The 18229-nt window shown below is 41.5% G+C and overlaps 1 protein-coding gene across 10 annotated transcripts in view; it reads left to right on the top strand.

The window, feature by feature from the left end:
* Positions 1-18229, top strand: part of TENM4 (teneurin transmembrane protein 4) — a 603970-nt gene that overhangs the window by 537797 nt on the left and 47944 nt on the right. For 7 of the 10 annotated variants that reach the window (XM_027677557.1, XM_027677561.1, XM_027677563.1 and 4 more), the window contains 3 exons: positions 620-640; positions 6794-7026; positions 16411-16565. In XM_027677557.1, coding sequence (XP_027533358.1) covers positions 620-640; positions 6794-7026; positions 16411-16565 — 409 coding nt within the window. The remainder of the gene's footprint in view (positions 1-619; positions 641-6793; positions 7027-16410; positions 16566-18229) is intronic. The other 3 variants (XM_027677560.1, XM_027677562.1, XM_027677567.1) reach the window with 1 other exon arrangement.

Genomic DNA, 18229 nt, shown 5'->3' on the forward strand with positions numbered 1-18229 from the left:
CTTCTCAGATCAGCATCTCCTTTGAGATTAACATCCTCACTATTTGGCTCTAAGGTTTGTTTGGGAGGGTGGTTTTTGAGTGTAGTGTTCTGGAAAGCAAATGCATTATGGGTTGTAGATAGCTGCAGCTGGGTATGTAACTTAGATGTATGAAAAATGTCCAGCTCGGCATAATTTCAGTCCTCTGGGCAGGAGTTCACGAGGTTATGGCAATGAACTGCCACCCATAACTGTGCAACTCTTAAGTTACCTTTGTAAATCACAAGGTGTTTCTTTGACTGAGAGTGAAAAAAACTGTAAAGATATCTGCATCTACATCTGTTTAACTCAGTGCTGCACTCAGTGATAAAATCTACCTGGTCCTATCTCTTACGTAAGTGAATAACTCCAAGCAGGTGAGATCACACTTCCTTTGTGATATGCAGCAGTACATAAGTGAGCTCACTGCCAAGTAATATCCAATATAAAATACATTAGTGTCATTCCAGCTAAGTCTTTATTTATTATTGCATTGTATGATACAGTTACTGTCAAGTTTTCAATCTGCTAATAATGCATCGAACCAAGCTGCTAACACCTCATTCTTTCTTCTATTCCCTGCTTTCCTGTCTTCTGTCAGAAATAAAGATTTCAGACATAGGTAAGCCAACCAGTGGAGAATTCTTATGCTGCTCCCTGTCTTGTTGCATGTTGTTACACAGTGAGCCACAAGTGCCATTTCCAGATGATTCAATAGCAAATGAAGCTGGCGTGATTAAAACTGGCATAGGCAATCAGTCATCAGAACTGGGAGCCATTAATCACAATGCTGAGCTGTGCAGGCTTCTGCATGAGCTGTTATAGCTGGAGACAGGGGAAGTACAGGCAAGAGAAGCAGGGTAACAAGAGGAGGAGAGGGGAAGGAAAAATGGGTGGGAATTAACCAAGAAAGTACGATGGGAACAGCATCAGGATACAGGTCACTGGAATAGCTAGGATGCAAAAATAATTCTCATACAGTAAAAAGTCTTTCTTTTGAGTTGGGGGGTTTCACAGACATAATGAAGATCCATATGTCTCCCAGCACCACCCACCGGGGGAAGTAAGTTTTTGTAACTTTTTCAGTCTGAGCTCTTCACAGAGAGCTTTGGCACGTGAAAGTCTGTCAGGCTCAGATAGGAGGTAGTGCAACTCAGAACCTTAGCCAGGAAATGCAATAAAAAAGAGTAATGACAAGAAAACAAGATGAAAGAGAGACTCCTAAATTGAAGCTTTGTCACTAAGAATATTTGTCACTTGGGTTCACTGGAGTTTCAGTGGGTTTGATCCAATCAGTTTCATTCCGGAAGATGTCAACTTCCTGTCACTGCCTGTGTTTACAATGACTTCTCTGACTCTGACAGGTTTCCCATCCTTCTCCCTGGTTGCTTTTCTGAATTAGAAGCTTAGACTGTGGAGTTGGGATGTTTTTGCGTGTGTGTGTTTAGTTTTATTTTCTATTTGGGATTGGGGATTTTTCCTGCTACATGCTTTTCATTTACTGCTTCTTTGACTTCATAGAGGCTGCGCAAAACCAGAAATGTTCCTTTTATCTGCATGCCTGGAAATGAAATGGAGTAGAAACTGGGTTTTTGTCTTATTGCCAGAACAATAATGAAGGGCTGAGCTTCATGGCGTAATGGACTGGCCCAAAGCATCTATTAGCAGGGCTGGGAGGTTGGTACTCAAGACCTTTTCACTGACTGTCTTCATCAGGCTGAGTTCCAGCCCCCCAGCTCCTCTTTCACATCATTTGAAGGCAATAGAAAAACTAATTTGTCTTTGGAACAGCCAGGTTATATCCTTAATGCCCAAGAAGTACACAGCCACTAAAGTGCACTTGCTTTGACTGTGAAGGGCAGCATCTGAATACCTGATTTGAGAAGAGGTTTTATATATGAAAACAGTAACTCAGGGAAGAAATATGGATGGTCACAAATGCTGTAGATGCCATTAGAGCCTTACAAATTTGTCAGGGCTTCAGCCCTTAGGCAGTTCCTAAAAACTGAGAGATTAAGTGAAAGAAATCCAAGCCACACCTGCTCCAATGCAGCCCAAAGGGGAATCAGGGAGGGAGGAGGTGAGGAGCTCTGGATCAAATACTCCCATCTGTTACTACATTAAGGGAGTCACCTATCTGAGTTACTGTCTATTCTGTGTCATTTGCCATAATATTTCTTGTTAGGAAGCCTCTTCATTCCTGAGCCACAGGGAAATGAGTGGGTGTAGTCTCAGCTAAAGCTCAAGTGCTCTGAACTGGAAGGTTCTAAGCTTAACACCAAAGAAGGTCAACAGTGCAAAGGGTGAGATCCATAGGACTGAGTCTTAGTGTTTTGGAAAAGCTGAAATCCATATGCAAAAGCTTCCTCAGTGCAGGGGAAAGGGAAAGCCAAAAAGCATCACCAAATAATGATACCTGCTCTGCAGGAATGTGGAGGGCAGTGAGGCATTTCTGTCTTGAAAATATGCAAAAAGTGGCCACACTTAAATTTATTCTTCCTTTCTTGTTTCCATTCATACCTTAGAGAGACAAATCTACAATTAGTGGCAAAGAGAGAGATCTCAGAAAACTGCCCTAGGATCAGATCAAAAGTGTTTTGCGGTTACTGGCTTGGCTTATGGCACTGTTATAAAGTTTTATTATCCAGTGTGTGACACTAGAAGAGCTTTGGGCATCACACACAAACTGCAAACACTAAAAGGCCAAGTGTAAATTCAGCTCACTGCTCTGTGTGGCCTCCTTATTAATCTCTTGAATGTCACCCAGGGAAAAAAGACCAGTACCTCACACAAGCTACAATAAAATCCTCTGGTTTTGAGCTGCAGGGTGGTTAGCATGGACCCATGGAAACAGCCCCACCGAACAAAAGCCGGTTGGCTGCAGGAATTTGGTAGTTCTTTAGTCACCAGCAAATGCATGTGGCCAGCAACGCTCACAGGGGAAGTGAGTAGCTGGCACAGAAAATGTTAGAGGTGGTTTCATGTCTTTAAACAGGGACATCAGATTTAAAAAAGCCCCAGGGGTTTATTCAGATCAGTGGTTTATGGATAAATAATTTTGGTGTGTGACTGCTCTTGTCTGTTGACCACAGTGGGAGCCAGAGCTGTACTGTTACCAATAATAAAAGTTGTCCTTGGAGAAGGTGGTAGATGCTCTTGTATTTGAGAAACTAAGATGCAGTTCATCTTGTAAAATAAATGTTGAAAATAGTTAGGCAAGTCTTACCCAAAAGATTATATATATTTCTCTCCACTGCCTGTAAAGAGAGTTAAGGTAGCCAGCTCTGATACCATCTGATACCAGGCATCCACCTTGTAACCATCTAAAGCTTGGTGATATGAATACCCTGGCATTTTAGAGAAGCCAATGAAAAGGTCAAGTCTGCTGTGCTGATGTACCGTAAGGAACCGGCTGAAACCAGGGGCCCTGTCCCTTTTCTCACTGGCTTCCCACTCTGGAGCAGGAGGTTCCTTCCTCAGACTCCTCCAAAACATGGGCTCTGGGCCCAAAGAGATAATATCAGCCTTTGCTCAAAGCCTGTGCATCTATCATAGTACAGCTGAAGCAATCCATAAGTGTCACATGTTCACTCAACTTTTTATCCCTTTCCTTCCCCATGTGTCTGTATAAGGAATCATGTAAAGCACAAGCACTTTAAAATGGAGTTGGAGTTCCTTGGTGTACCTGCAGAGTTCCCCAAATGGTACTGGCACGATCCTGTCCAAACAATGGGAATGAAAATGTAAGGGGGCAAGACAGATGTGTGGGAGAGCCTATATGCAACCTCAAACAGCAGGGATCACTGTGGACTTGGAAGCTTTCCCTATAATTCGCCAGCACATCACTGTATCACAAGCATTCAGGAAAGCAATATCACCTCCATTTCACTTTGGCCTGCAGAACTTCTGCCTATGAAACTGTCCTCATTCCTAGTGACTACACCATCGTGCCCACAAATACCCACCAAAGTGTCTGTTCTTGGCTAGGGACCAGCCCACTCCATTCCTGAAACTTCAGGTTGTTGCTTTGGGAGCTTAAAATATCAATGCAATGCTCAGGTTTTCTTCTAAAAAAAATGTAATAGCTAAAGGAACGCTGAATGGAATATCAGCTCTTCCCCCACAGTCCTTTTCTAGTAGTAGTGTCAATATGAGGGATAAATATTCTAAGACTACAAATACTGTAACTGATGAACTTTGCTGAACTGTAACTTTGCTGAATAGTAAAAAGTCCTGTCTTTTGTTTTGGGCCATTATCTAGCTGAGCAATGAGAGAGGATGAAAGTGGGGGGAAAGTCTTCTCTGCTTCACCCCAGGCAGATTTATTTCAGTTGTTGTTCAGTTCAGTCCAATTTACCACTTAGATTTGCCTATTGATTGTGGCTTTAAATAAAAAACAAAGGCCCAGTGTTCCTGGCTCCAGTGCTCGTGCATTATTGCATATGAAAGGAAGTAGTCTGGGAGTTTTTACATGACTAACATATGTTTATTTAACATCTCTCATCCTGAAAGATCTGAAAGTGATAAAGAAAAGATTCAGTGTGTAACACTGTGCAATTCATGCAAGGGCAGATATCTTCCCCATATAGCATTGAAAACTGTTGGCAGAGGCCAGTGGAGTAAATTCCAGCTTGACCATTGTCAACAGTTTGTTTTAGTGTCTATTCTGCACATGAGCTGGGAATAGGAAAGAGTTTTAAGATCTTTCTTTTTTACAGAAGGTTGTAATCAATAATAAAATGCACCAGAGTGAGGCTATGAAATCCAAAATAAAATCACAATGATAGTGGTGGGAGAGTGGAGCAGGAACTTCCATTTCTGCCCACATTTTTCTTCTTCTTTGAGGAAGTCAAAATTTGCCTATGCCCATCTGCTGATAGCCTAGTGTAAGACTCGGGGAAAGGTATCTGTGCTTGACAGGCAAAGATGCTAAAGGATTACAGTGTGCCATCAAAACTGTCCTCCTCTTGTCCACCTGTCATGCAAAATAGAGATTATGAACAGCTCAAAATCTGACTTTCAGCTAGGCTTTGTTAGGACAGTCAGCAGAAAATGTAAGGCCCTGATCGAAATGGATGATGGATTCCCACAGGGAACTTCTTCCACCGGGGTTGAAGCCACTTGCTTAGTGTGAGTGACATGCAGGTAAATGAAATAATACCCTCCCAGCCTGCTGTCATTGGGAAGGAATACAGATGGTGACTGAACTGTCAGGCTGGAGCTGTCTCGAAGGTCAGAGCATTTTATTTAGCAAGAATCAGTGTCATTTGCGGAGATGAAATCTGTTCAGACTTTAGAAAGATAAATCACAAGGGTTATTCAAGAATAAGTCAGAAAGGTGCTTCCCCCTCTCCCCTCACAAAGTATTAAGTAATTTGAATGAAGATCTTACTTACTACTTTTTTAAGCTGAGCATAATTCACTAGTTTTTACATGTCTGAAGAAGGGTTTATTTTCCTAATGTAAAGGTTGAAAGATAAAGAAATTTTCTTGTTATGAGGAATAGAGTCAACTATGATTGACACTCAAGTTTCTAACCAGCTTCTCCTGGAACAGTTCCACTAAATGCAAAATAGTGAACTATGGTCTAGATTTTTATTATGAATTCTTGGGACTTGATGAGTTTGGACAGCTTGAAGGTGTTCTGGAGAATAGTAGACACTTTCATACTTGTTATAATTATTACTTTGCCTTTCCTTAAAAGGGAGGAGACCTATGCAGCAGGGGTTACAAGTCTAATCTGTTGATTTCAGGCTTAGAAGAGATGCAGTTCAGTACACACTAGTAGTAAACACTTAATAAAGGAAGTTAATAGCTTTAGTATCTATATTAAACTATAGGTAAAATCCTTGCAAGACAGTTTTTTAAGTTATGTCTAAACTCATCTGATGGTTTTTTTCTGGCCAGTCCCATTGGATGCTTTCCATAAAGTGGATTCTAGTCTATTAATTTCTTCAGTCTTGAGCTCATTTAGTGTTGCATTTGTGGAGCTAAAAACATTATCAGTCTGTCTGCTCACGCTGTTTCCTCAGCCACCCTTTTTTGTGCCCAAGGAAGCAGTGAGTGAATGGGGTTTAACAGGGGACCAATGTTAGGGTTCCTCAGCCTAACCCCAGTTCATACATTACTTGGGGAAAAATGTGCCACTCAGGGAATTATTTTGTTTCTGTCATCATTGAGGCCCAACTGAATTCAATGGTAGGATTCCCTTAGTCTCTGCCAGGGCAGTACAGCACTTCAGAATCTTTGCTGGAGTCAGCAAGAGCACCAAATGAGCCTTGATGAAGTGATCTTGCAGGATGTATCTTCAGGTGCTATATACAGGGAGAGTGCTTTTGGGGTTTGCATTGGAATCTTTGTTGGGAGGGCAGTTTTTTTTTTTTTTTAATTATTATTTGTTCTATTTCCCTGGTGTTCCCTTCACTTTCTGGCACTGCACTAACACCAGTTTCAGGACTATAGCTATAACAAGTAAATTAAGCAAACGCAGTCACTGGGACTCAACCTGTAGTAGTTCCTGGCATGATTTTGGCTCAGGTCAGAGAGCCCTTTCCTTTGGTTGCTTCCCTCCATGCCAGAGAGCACTCCCAACACAGCGATCAGGATCCTGTGCTTTAACACACCTTGTTCTAACATTATCCGATACAGCACTCCTTCACTTTCCCGGTGTTTCTCTGCCCTGTGTGTTTTTACTCTCTAAAGTGCTTGCATTGCCTGTTGTCTCAAGGAAACAAATCATCCAAAAAATTAATAATGTCATACCCTTGTTTTTCAGCCACAGCCCAGCTCATAAGTATTACTTGACCACAGATCCGATCACCGGCTCCATCTACCTCTCCGACACCAACAGCCGACGTATCTATAAAATCAAGTCAACCACATCAGTGAAAGACATTGTGAAGAATTCAGAGGTTTTGGCTGGAACTGGGGATCAGTGCCTCCCATTTGATGATACCCGCTGCGGAGATGGAGGCAAAGGCACTGATGCCACCCTTACAAATCCCAGGGGTGAGACTGCTTCTTCTTCACAGGCTTTTTTAAAGGGGTCTTCTTGAAAGCAGGTTGTTTAGTCACACTGGAGACTGCTCTCCTTTCCAGTCCAGAAAATACTCTCAGATTTTGCAAGCCTTCCCCACAAACACATCCTAAGTGCTTGCTTCTGGAAATAATTATGTCTCACCCTCAGCCAGTCCTGTCCTGGTTCTTCATATTGATGTGGCTGGGAAGAGTGCCAAACCAGAGGGGGGTAGTGATGGGCACATGCCATAGGGCAATAGAATAAATCCATCCATCTCTTTTATAGCCATTTAACCACTACTCCTCCTGACCAACAGCGCTTGGTCCATCCCAATCTGGACTGGATTCACTAACATCCAGTTCACTGAGGCTTTCTTGGCATTAAAAAAAAAAGTTTTATAAGCATTGACATATATATATATAAAATGGCAGCAAAACCAACATACAGCTCAGAGATATGTAAACTGAGGTTTAGACATTGACGTTATATGTCATGGCATCCAGCTTAAATCCTATAGGGGGTGGATACTAATTTTGATATGGGAATGGTCCAATTCAGCGTAATTTCACCTGGTTCAAACATACTGAAATGAGATAAAAGCACAGTCAAATCTGAATAAAAGCATCACACAGCCTTCATGACTGTGAAATAAATTGTTCAAAACAGGTTTAGCCAAACATATGCGCTCCTCTGTGTAGCCAAGACTTCAGTCTGGCAGTCTCAAGGTAACAAGCTCTGCAGATGGAGGATGTCGCTCCTCCCAGCTGTCCACAGCTCCTTGGAAAAAAAACACTCAGGGAGTATAGAGATGAGGTGGAAGGTACTGTTGTTGCACACACTTTCAACAGTGTTTATGTAGAGGGGTGAGAAGGATGCCCACACAGGAATGTTGTTTGAGGTGTGGCATTTTTGCCTGTTATATGTCTTCTTTTGCCCAGCTGTTAAGAGTGTGAGGAATTATTTATAGGTTCTTGGCTTTGACATCAATGTGCTGCAGGTTTTCTTTTCCATTACGTCAGGGGGTGGTAGCCCCCTCCTTCCTCGCCACGGCAATGTCCAAGCTTATCCCAACCTCTTTGTAAAGCAATCTGCCAGCAAAACCTGGGGATCATTTAACAAATGTCCCTGCCCACGGCAGGGGGTTTGGATTAGATGGCTTTTAACGGCCTCTTCAAACCCAAACCATTCCATGATTCTATGTTAAGTTATTTCATTAAGAGCAGAGAAGATGAAGTCAGCTAAGTTGTTGTTTCTTTTCTTGGCTAGACTATGGAGACAGGCAAAGACAGTTGGAGTTGTTCAGTCTGGAGGAGAAGGCTCTGGGGAGACCTTAGAGACCCGTCCAATGCTAAAGGGGCTCCAAGACAGCTGGAGAGGGATTTTTGATGAGGGCATGGAGTGATAGGGCAAGGGGGAATAGCTGCAAACTGAAGGGCATGTTTATATTATATATAAGGAAGTAATTCTTTACTGTGAGGGTGGTAAAGCACTGGCGCAGGTTGCTCAGAGGAGCTGTGGATGCCCCATCCCTGGAAGTTGTTCAAGGCCAGGATGGGGCTTTGAGCAACCTGGTCTAGTAGAAAGGTGTCCCTGTCCATGGTAGGGGTTGGGAACTAGATGATCTTTAAGGTGCCCTCCAACCCAAACCATTCAATGATTCCATGGTTCTCAGGAAGTTATTTCTCATGACATAGAGATGACATTGTTGTTACTGAATCCAAGAAACCCAAACTGATTTAGTGACCTTTTGTGTCAGGTCTAGTTGTGATTTTTTTTATTTTTTTTAGTTACACTTTGGCTATCTGTTTCCTGGCAGGATGCAAAAAAATATACCTTGGGAGACCTGTTTTCTTTGCCAAAAAGCATCAAAAGCCAAACTTCTACCCTTGTAATGTTCAAAAAGCCTGGCATGGTTTCCAAGCACTCCAGAATCCCATGAGTTGACCATTATATTGGGCTAAAGTATTGCCAGAAGCACAGGTATAGAGAAGGAACAGCTACTTGTGGTCAGGTTGCAGTATAGAAGTGGTCTCACTGAAATGAGAAGGCTGAATGAAAAGAAAAAAAAAGTGACTTGGGCAGAGAGATTCAGGCAGTCCAGCAGATGAGTCATGAGATCGGAAAATCCAGAAATCTGTAATCCAACTTGCTGCACCATTTTGAAGTTCAACCAGTGCCAAAAAAAAAATAACCCACAACTTTTGTTGGACTTCTTTTCTCTCTTGTACCAGATAAGAAGAATATTATTCATTTCCCTCCATGGGTGGATGTTGCAAGGTTTAGATGACTTACATTTCTGCTTTGCTATAGCAGACTTCAAAGCTTTCAGCACTGAAATCCTTGTTGTTGGCAATTGAAGCTCTCAGGAGGCTCTTCTCCCACCTCAATCTTATAACAGCAAGATTCTCAAGCAGTTCATGCATTCATTCTTCACAGCTTCAAAATTCCACAAAACAGAAGTAAATGGAGGGTAAAGGAGGAAATGACACAAAACAGAATGGCAACAAGAAAATAATAATCCAGAAAGCCCACACTGCCATTGGGAAGTTCCTAAACAGTGTTCCCTGATCTGGTTCTAACCTGAGTTTGCAAAGTCTGCTGAGGCAATCACTGTGACAGGCGTGACTCACTCCCCATTCACCTCAGTTAATGATGAGCAGTGTAAACTCGTGCTGACAATGTAACGTCACCATTGTGTACACTTTCATGGTGTTCATCCTAGCAAGAAAAACTAGAAATGCTCTTCCTTCATATGATCGTATTTCATAATAGTTCAAAATAAAAATGATTTATTGTAAAAGTAACCAGTGCTCGCAAGTGATCCTCTGCTTCACTGTCTTGGCAGGCAAATAAACACTCATAAGAAAATGGTCAGAGGAAATTTGAAAACAATTCTGTAGCTGTGGGAGATATCAGGTGGCCAGGGAAGGACTTGGAAAGTTCAATTCTTCAAGAATTCTCAAGCTCTTCACAAGACTCTACTTTTTAAGGCTAGAGCTATTTTTTTCTCTGAACATAATTGCTTCATGCAAAGTAGGATTTCTGTATTTTAAGGACAACTTTTCACTTTTTCAAAAATTATAAGGAATCAAAGTCTTACCTTTCATGATGTTTTAATTAGCTGATATTTGCAGCTTGCTGGAAAAGACTAAAAGAATACCATCCTGCGAGATGAAAAACTGCAATTCATGAGAATCAGTCATGAGTTGTCAACATATACTTTTGAATATGCTTTTAGCCTCTTGGACCAGCCAGACCTCTGGTCTAAGCAGATTTTTTGGCTCTCTTCTCAATGGAAAGAAACTAGTACCCTGAAGGTGGTTTGTTCTATGCCAATGCATGTATTCAAGGTGGTATGAACCACATTCTGGGAATACCAGTCTTCTCCTGGATCTGATAGCCTGAAGAATGAGGTCCCCACTGCAGCAAACATTGTTCAGAATGTTTCTCTACTTTCTGAACAGCAACCTTTTCCCCATAGTTTTGATAATTTCTTCCAGTTCTCACCTCAACTCCCCTGAGTTCAGAGTGCATAATTTCTTAGAATCATTAAATGATTTGGGTTGGAAGGAACCTTCAAAGATTATCTAGTTCCAACCCCCCTGACATGGGCAGGGACACCTTCTAATAGGCCAGCTTGCTAAAAGCTCTATCCAACATGGCCTTGAACACTTTGAGGGATGGGGCAGCCACAGCTTCTCTGGACAAGCTGTTCCAGTGCCTCACTACCATGACAGGGAAAAATTTCTTCCTAATCTATAATCTAAATCCACCCTAGTTTAGTTCAAAACCATTATTCCTTATCCTGTCAATACATTTCTCTGAAGTACCTTCTGGATAGAAGTTCTTGTCTCACTTCACTGAGGGAGAACTTCCTTTAGATGATCAGCTTAGAAAAGACATTACGAGAGATAAAACCCTCCAGGAATTTCACACTTCACCTATCTTTGGCTTCTCTGCTAAAAGTAGGTTACGCAAACATGGGACAGGTGGATCCATGGATGAAATAGGGGTGGCAGTGGTTTGGTCAGGGTATTTATCACAGCTATTAGGAACCAGTCTGATATTTCCAATTCATTTGCCACAGTGTACAGCAAAGCTTTCGAATGCTAATGAATTTCAATATATCCTTGCAAATTAAAGTGTTACCACTTCCTAATTATCATCTGCTAATAATGATCCTCTTCTACAAGCAATCTAAAGAAAAATTAAAACTTCAGCTTGTCAAAGCATTTCTTTTCATCTGAGTACTCACCAGTGGTTCTTCTCGGGAAAATGTTGTGGCAGGGAAATTACCATGGAGCCTGCAATTAAGAGAGATTGCAGTGACAAGACTGACAAAATAGGGAGAAGGCTTCAGAAGGGACGTGGGGAGAGAGAGGGCATCTCATTCATTTAGCACCATAACACCAATGCAAAATGAAGTAATTAATTTGGGGACAGATTGCTTCCTTCACTGTGTCCTGCTGAATGTGTAAACAAAATCTCAGTTGTTTGCTAAGTGTTCAAGAGTTTGACAGAATGAAAAGAAAAAACTCAACCCTCCAGAATCTGTTAACATTTTCATTATCAGATAATAATAGAAAGACCATTTCAGGGAAGACCAGAGGCTGAGGGAACAAAATATCTTGTCTCTTACTGTGGCCAAAAAGTCACACAGGGAAATGTATGAATGGTCTCCCATGAGTGGTCAATGATAGAATGATCTTTCTCTGCTATCACTCCAGATGCCAGTCATGAACATCTAGGGGACTTTCTGAAAAGATTGCACTTGGACCTTTGCTTAGATGCCACCATAAATTGGCTTAGAAACCTCCCTGAACACCTAATTTTGTACTTCCAGGCACCCTGTGCTAATAATTTCCACAATTTCTTTAACCAGGTCATGAAAAAGGGTGGTTCTTTTGAGGCCAGATCGCTGTTAACTGTTCTTCTCCCTGTGCCTTTCCTAATTCTTTGCTTGTAGTTCCCTCCTTGACCAGTGCAGAGCACAAAGCTGATCTTTGCAGAAAACTTTTTGTGGGAATTCCTGTGAGCTCTTTTTCAGATTGTCATTGCATATGGGTAGATTTCTTTAAGCACCTTTTTTTTAGTTAAAAGGTTTTTTTCCCCTTCTGTTTTTCCTAACTAGAGCTAGATGCACAGTGTAATCACTTCTAGCAGTTTGTATTCTAGGACAAACTCATCATGTACCAGTAGCTATTTGAAGCATAACGTTGTGCCGTCACCTCTTCTTGCTACAAGGTCCTGACATTTCAAGCAAATGTCATCACGTCACAACTTTCTATCATCACAACTCACTGGTGTGATGCACATGGGGCTACAAGCCCTTGTTTCTTAAGATATCTCTGTTTATCCAAGAGAAGCCAGCATGATTTCATAATGTATGTATTTCATATCTCAGAACCTAAAGTTCTGCAATGCTACCTGGGTAGGGGCAGCAGATGTTTCCTCTCAGAAGCTCTCAGGTTGAGCTTTGAGCTATATGCTGAAAATTTTTAATTCCTTTGTGTTCCTATGGAAACATGAGAGGGGCCTTCTGCCAAAGCATGCCAAGGCCTTTGGCTTAACACATGTAACATGTGTATTACCCATTTCTGTGCCCATTTGCAGGAGCCAGCTCTCAGAAGTGGAATTGTACCATTATCAGAAAGGAAACACAGAAAGGTCCAATCTAACCTCCACAATCTGCTGCAGAGAAACCATGAGATGCTTCTCTTCCTCTTCACAGAAGTCATCCATCCAAAGACTTGTCTGTGGGAGAGCAGAGCTCCTCTCTGTAATTAATTTTGATTCCAAGACAATCAGCTTAAATTAGGAAGGGATTGGAGTAGTTGCCATGTGAGGAGCATGTGCAAATAGGAATTTGGGGCTTTGGCAAACTGGAAACTCTGCTTCCCTGGAGAACATCTTGGGAAATGTGAGGCAATTGAGATTGCTTAACCTCCATGAAAGAAGGATAAACAGAGAAGTGCTCTGTGATAAGAACACATATACATGCCATTGCCCTGGGGCAGGGTGATAAGTGGTAACTTTGCTATCCCACTTTAACTTACTCAGGTGTGTAAGCTCTTTGTCTAACCTGGAATGCAAAATGAAGTTGTGCTCTATCAACTGATCAGAGCTGGCTCAAGAACCAAAGTGTGTCCAAGTTATTATTGCTGTAACTGGGTAATCAGACCAGCCATCAAACCCCAGCATTGCACACACTGAGCGACTGTCAGCATACACTGCTGATAAGTCCAATCCAATACATATGGAACTAGGTAAGAGAGAAAATTCTGCCTCATTTAAAATCACATTATCCAGCCTGCCACCCTTCACTGGCTTTTGGCTTGTCACACAAACTAATGGACAGACACCCTGAAAAATACTTGTGTGAACCAAGGAATGGGTAAGAGACTCTCGTATTTGACAAAAGCTAATTAAGATCAGCTAAATCCTCTATCAGGCCTCTTCCGAAAAAGCACATCTACCATATTGCTTAAAGAGCTCAGTTGTGTTCCTAGTTGTCAAGCAAGTACCAGCAAACATGAAAGAACTTGCTCTTACACTGGCAAAATAATTAGAGGAGCAGTAACCTTCAACAGCAGATGCCAGCAACAGGTGACGTGCCAGTATCCTGGATGACTCGTTGGACAGGGCACCAGCCAGGGCACAGTGCTGACACATCTCATGGTAGGTGAAGACAGCTTCCAGAAAGCCATGGATGCCAGTGAGATATTGATGCTTGTACTGTCAGATGCCTCTGCAAGCACTTGACAAAGTGCTAAGATACAACTGATGTATTTATATTGTATAGTGAGAATAAGTGGGCACCACTACTGTGACTTCTCCCATAACACTTACCAAATCACAGAATGGTTGGGTTGGAAGGGACTGTACAGATCATCTAGTTCCAACCCCCCTGACATGGGCTGGGACACCTTCCAGGTTGCTCAAAGCCCCATCCAACCTGTGCTGAATACTTCCAGGGATGGGGCAGCCACAATTTCTTTGGGAAACCTTTGCCAGTGCCTCACCACCCTCAGTAAATTTAGATGTGCAGCAGTTACCTTCTACTCCTCTTTGAGACTCTTGTTTCATGATCCTGCAAAGATCAGTCCTATCTTGGCATGAGTTAAACACAGGTATTAAAGTGTAAGACTAGAAGCAATCTTTTAGCTCATTCAGTCCTGTCATCCATTATCTCAGCAATCCTGCTATATAATCCCCTCTAAAAATTAATGAACATCTTGAAAGCAGCAAGTAATTTTTTTCCTCACTGCCCTAGCTGCTGTTCTGAAACCACACTGCTCTGATGGTAAACTATCTAATCCAGATGAAAATGATGCCATTCAAACAGGTAGATGTTACAAAGAAGTAACAAAATGCTGGTTTTACCTCCTGGCAATAACAAACGGCTCCCATTCAGCTCAGTGACCTGAAACATCAGTTCCCGGACTCCTAGTTGACTTTGAATTAACAGGTTGCAACCATGTCTGAATCGCTTCCTTTTCCTCAGCCCGATGGAGAAGTTTGTTCTGTCTCTCAAGCAATGACTCAGGTCTGAGGTTTTCCTTCCAGGCCAGATTATCTTCTGTGGATTTCCATATAACCAAATATGATATGTTTTTCCACATATTACCTATCCCCATTGCTTCCAGCCCATGCAATAGTTACAGTACTGGCTGAAGGCCATGCTTTTAATTGCCAAAACAATCAGAGGATTAGTCCCTGCTCTATGAAATTCCAGAATTTTTGATCTGTAAACTGCTGCATCTGTACTTCATAGCAGAGCTCACAGTGCATGAAGACTGAGGGTAAATGTTTCAAACAAGGGGATCTAGCTGTAAAACAGCATTTTGGAGAAACACAAGATCTGATCACTCCTCAAACATTCTAAAAGCTTTCTATCTGAAACATTTTCCATCATTTCTGTCACCATGATAACAGCCAAAAAAACTGTCTAGAGAGGATTCAGCTCACTAATTTAATCTGCCTACAAAATAAATGTTTCCTTTGGAGATATTTGCTGTAGTCTCCTTTTATAGTCAATGGGGAGGAAAAGGTATTTCTAGCAGGATTCATATCATCCCCTGGGGATATGTGCTTTAGGGAGATATGAATTGCACTCTCGAAGTAGATTTTTCTCTCCACTGATTGGAAAAGCTCCAAATACTTGCTTAGATGCACAGTGCAGATGTCTGTTTTTGCGAAGTGATTGTTACCCTGAGAGTGAAAGAAACCAAACAGGAAGATCCTAATATTTGTGTATTCCAAGTAGAATTTTCACTTGCATAGAAAAGGATGTTACAGGCTTCTACATTAATTTTCTGTTCCTTTACAGTCTTTTAGTGTCTTTAAGACACTCAAACATTATGCTGAGTGGCATTCTGCCACTGTAGGGTAGATGAGATGGATGACTCTATTAGTATCTGTGGAGTTATTTTAATTTATACTAGCATAAAGAAGAGGTGAACGAAGCCTTTAACTTCTTATTCCTGCCTTAGTCATGAACTTTCTCTGTGACCTTGTGAGAATTGCTTTATCTGTTACTTTCCTGGTATGTAAAATTAGGATGATCACACTCACAGACTGCTATGAGGTCTAATTAGTAAGTGTAAAGCACTATGAAATCCTCTGATGGAAGATGCAGAGGGTAGCTAGCCCAGAATAAAGAGGATTAAAGGAGGTTGTGCTACCATAACAAATACATGAGAAATGATGCTTAGGGGGAGGTGAAATGGCACATATCTGCAGGTGAGGAAATGAGAATCAGCAGCCTGTAACTGCTGTCAGCAGACCTCAAATCCACTGACAGGAATATGTCTTCAGCGAAGGTCTGGACAATGAATGAATCACTAGCAAAGTTCAAAAGCAGGTGAAATACTGTAGATTAGTAGGGTCATCTTAGGGAAAATCCTCCCTCATTTATCCATCTGGAATTTGATTGACCTGATGGATATTTCACAGCATTTGTCATCATCAGTTTTGAAAGATTCACCAGTGTAACATTTTTATGTGCATGGCTTAGCATTCATACCATAAGCAATAAAACCAGGTTTCTGAACATGCAAGACACACAGCTATTAGAAAAGCTTTTCATTTCAGCAGTTCACTGAATACCATGCCCTTTTCCAGAAGCGAGCAGGGATTTCTGAATTGCCTCACATACCATTTGGAAGTGCCTTCCATGGAATGGTGCCAATTCAAAGTTCTTGATAACCAGGACTCCCACATCCCCAACTCTCATTTCATCCCTTTTAATAAAATAAATTGCTCCCAACCAAACCAGCAGTCTCTTTCATGAGCATCAAACTACACACCATCTTCTATTCATCTCATGTCAGGTTGCCATCACTTTCTGACTGTCTTGCTTTGTTCCTCCCCAGGCATCACTGTGGACAAGTTTGGGCTGATTTACTTTGTAGATGGCACTATGATCAGGCGGATTGATCAGAATGGAATCATCTCAACTGTGTTGGGTTCCAATGACTTGACATCTGCTCGTCCTCTCAGTTGTGACTCCGTTATGGACATTTCTCAGGTAAGACAGTGTTTTGGTTGTGTTTCTATAGAATAGAAGCTTATGCCTTTACCCTGTCTGCACAGCTGTGTGCCTCCCCAGGTCAAAGAGGTAAGGGCTCAAGAATTCCATTTCTACATATTTTATGATATAAAAATGACTGAATCAAAAAGATCCTTTAAAGATGCAGGAAACTCCTGACTGACCTAATTCATAGATTTCTGGTAAGCGAGATTTTAAAGATGTCCCAGGCACAGAAGAGACTTCTTTCAGAGCTCCCAATCAGTAGGAGGACACAGATTCCTAGAAAGACAGGATTTTTTTGGTCTCATTTATCAAGAAAGGAGTTGCTTTAAACTAAAAAGACCCAGCAGCAGTACCCATTTCAGTAGGACTATTTGCCATGCTCTGGCATCTTAGCTAACCACAGGTTTTTTTTCTTTTTTTCCCCCATCCTAATTTGACCCAGCATAATTTTAGACCTGAATCAAATTAACATCTAGGAAATACTGATTGGAGGCCTTGATGCCAAAATCAGCAACAGCAGGAAAACAAGAATCTTGAATTGCATCAGATTGCAAATTGGTTGCAGCTACCAGGATCCTGGGCTTTTAAGTCCTGCTGCTTAAAGGTGGAGAGAAAAAAAAAAAAAGAGAGAAAAAGAAATCTCAGTGTGATGATTGTTTTACTTCTGGATGGAGCAGAAGAGAAGTCTGTTACAGCCCAGCACTCGATTTTGTGGGGCCTTGGCCAACTTGTCAAATTGTGCCAGTTCAGGGGCAGTGTCCTTTGAAACCTTTGTGCCACTTGTTGTTTGCCTGGCTGCAGGAATGTTGTCCTCTCCTATGAAAATACAGATCATAGCTGGTGGGCTAAGAACTGTTATTCAGCCACAATAGATGTCAATGGGGTTTCCTTTTTGTAACTACCTAGATAATTTCTGTGCTCCCATATGGAATCTGTTTGTCTTGTTTTTCCCTCTAATTTGAAAAATCATTCTTGCTTCTTTGCAACTGGTTCCCACTGTCTGCAATTTATGAACAAGATGAAATTATGAGTTTAAAAGCTGTTGTGCCTTCTATAGAAGCAAATTTGGATGGTTAAATGCCACACTATAGTATTTTTTTCATCTTACAAGCATCGTTTCTTCTTTATGTGACTGTCAGGGGCAGTTACCACAAGATCATTGTGGAATCGGGCTTTAAAAATTATTTAATTCCAGGCTGTGTAGCTTCTGTGTATACAAAGGTCATGTTTAAACACTTCTGAGATGAACATGTGTCAGCTGAAGACTCTTTTTTTTGGTTCAGAAAATCAAGGAGCTATTTTTAGATTAACCTGTACTGGGATGGGCAATTACCTACCACTCCTGTTCTGGAGAAACACACTGAAGACAAGTTTAATTAAAAAATAAAAACCAGGCTGAGAAGCAGCTTTTCATCATTTACAGTGGCTAGAAGGGTCTTTTCTGTCAGGTCTCTGAGGCTCCCTGGGACATGAGGACATGAAATATTTAGCTGCCACTGTTGACAAGGAATGGTTTTTAAGAAATTGAAAATTCCCTTGTCAGTTCAGAATAAACTCAGTTCTTGATGCTAACTCAAGACTGCAGAGCTTAAAGACCACTGGAAGGGATGGAGGCATGAATTATTAAAGAGAAAACCACAGGCTATAATGTTTTACTA

This window comes from Neopelma chrysocephalum, unplaced genomic scaffold, assembly GCF_003984885.1.
Source record: "Neopelma chrysocephalum unplaced genomic scaffold, ASM398488v2 Primary Assembly neopelma1_43, whole genome shotgun sequence".
In the NCBI taxonomy this organism is placed as follows: domain Eukaryota; kingdom Metazoa; phylum Chordata; class Aves; order Passeriformes; family Pipridae; genus Neopelma; species Neopelma chrysocephalum.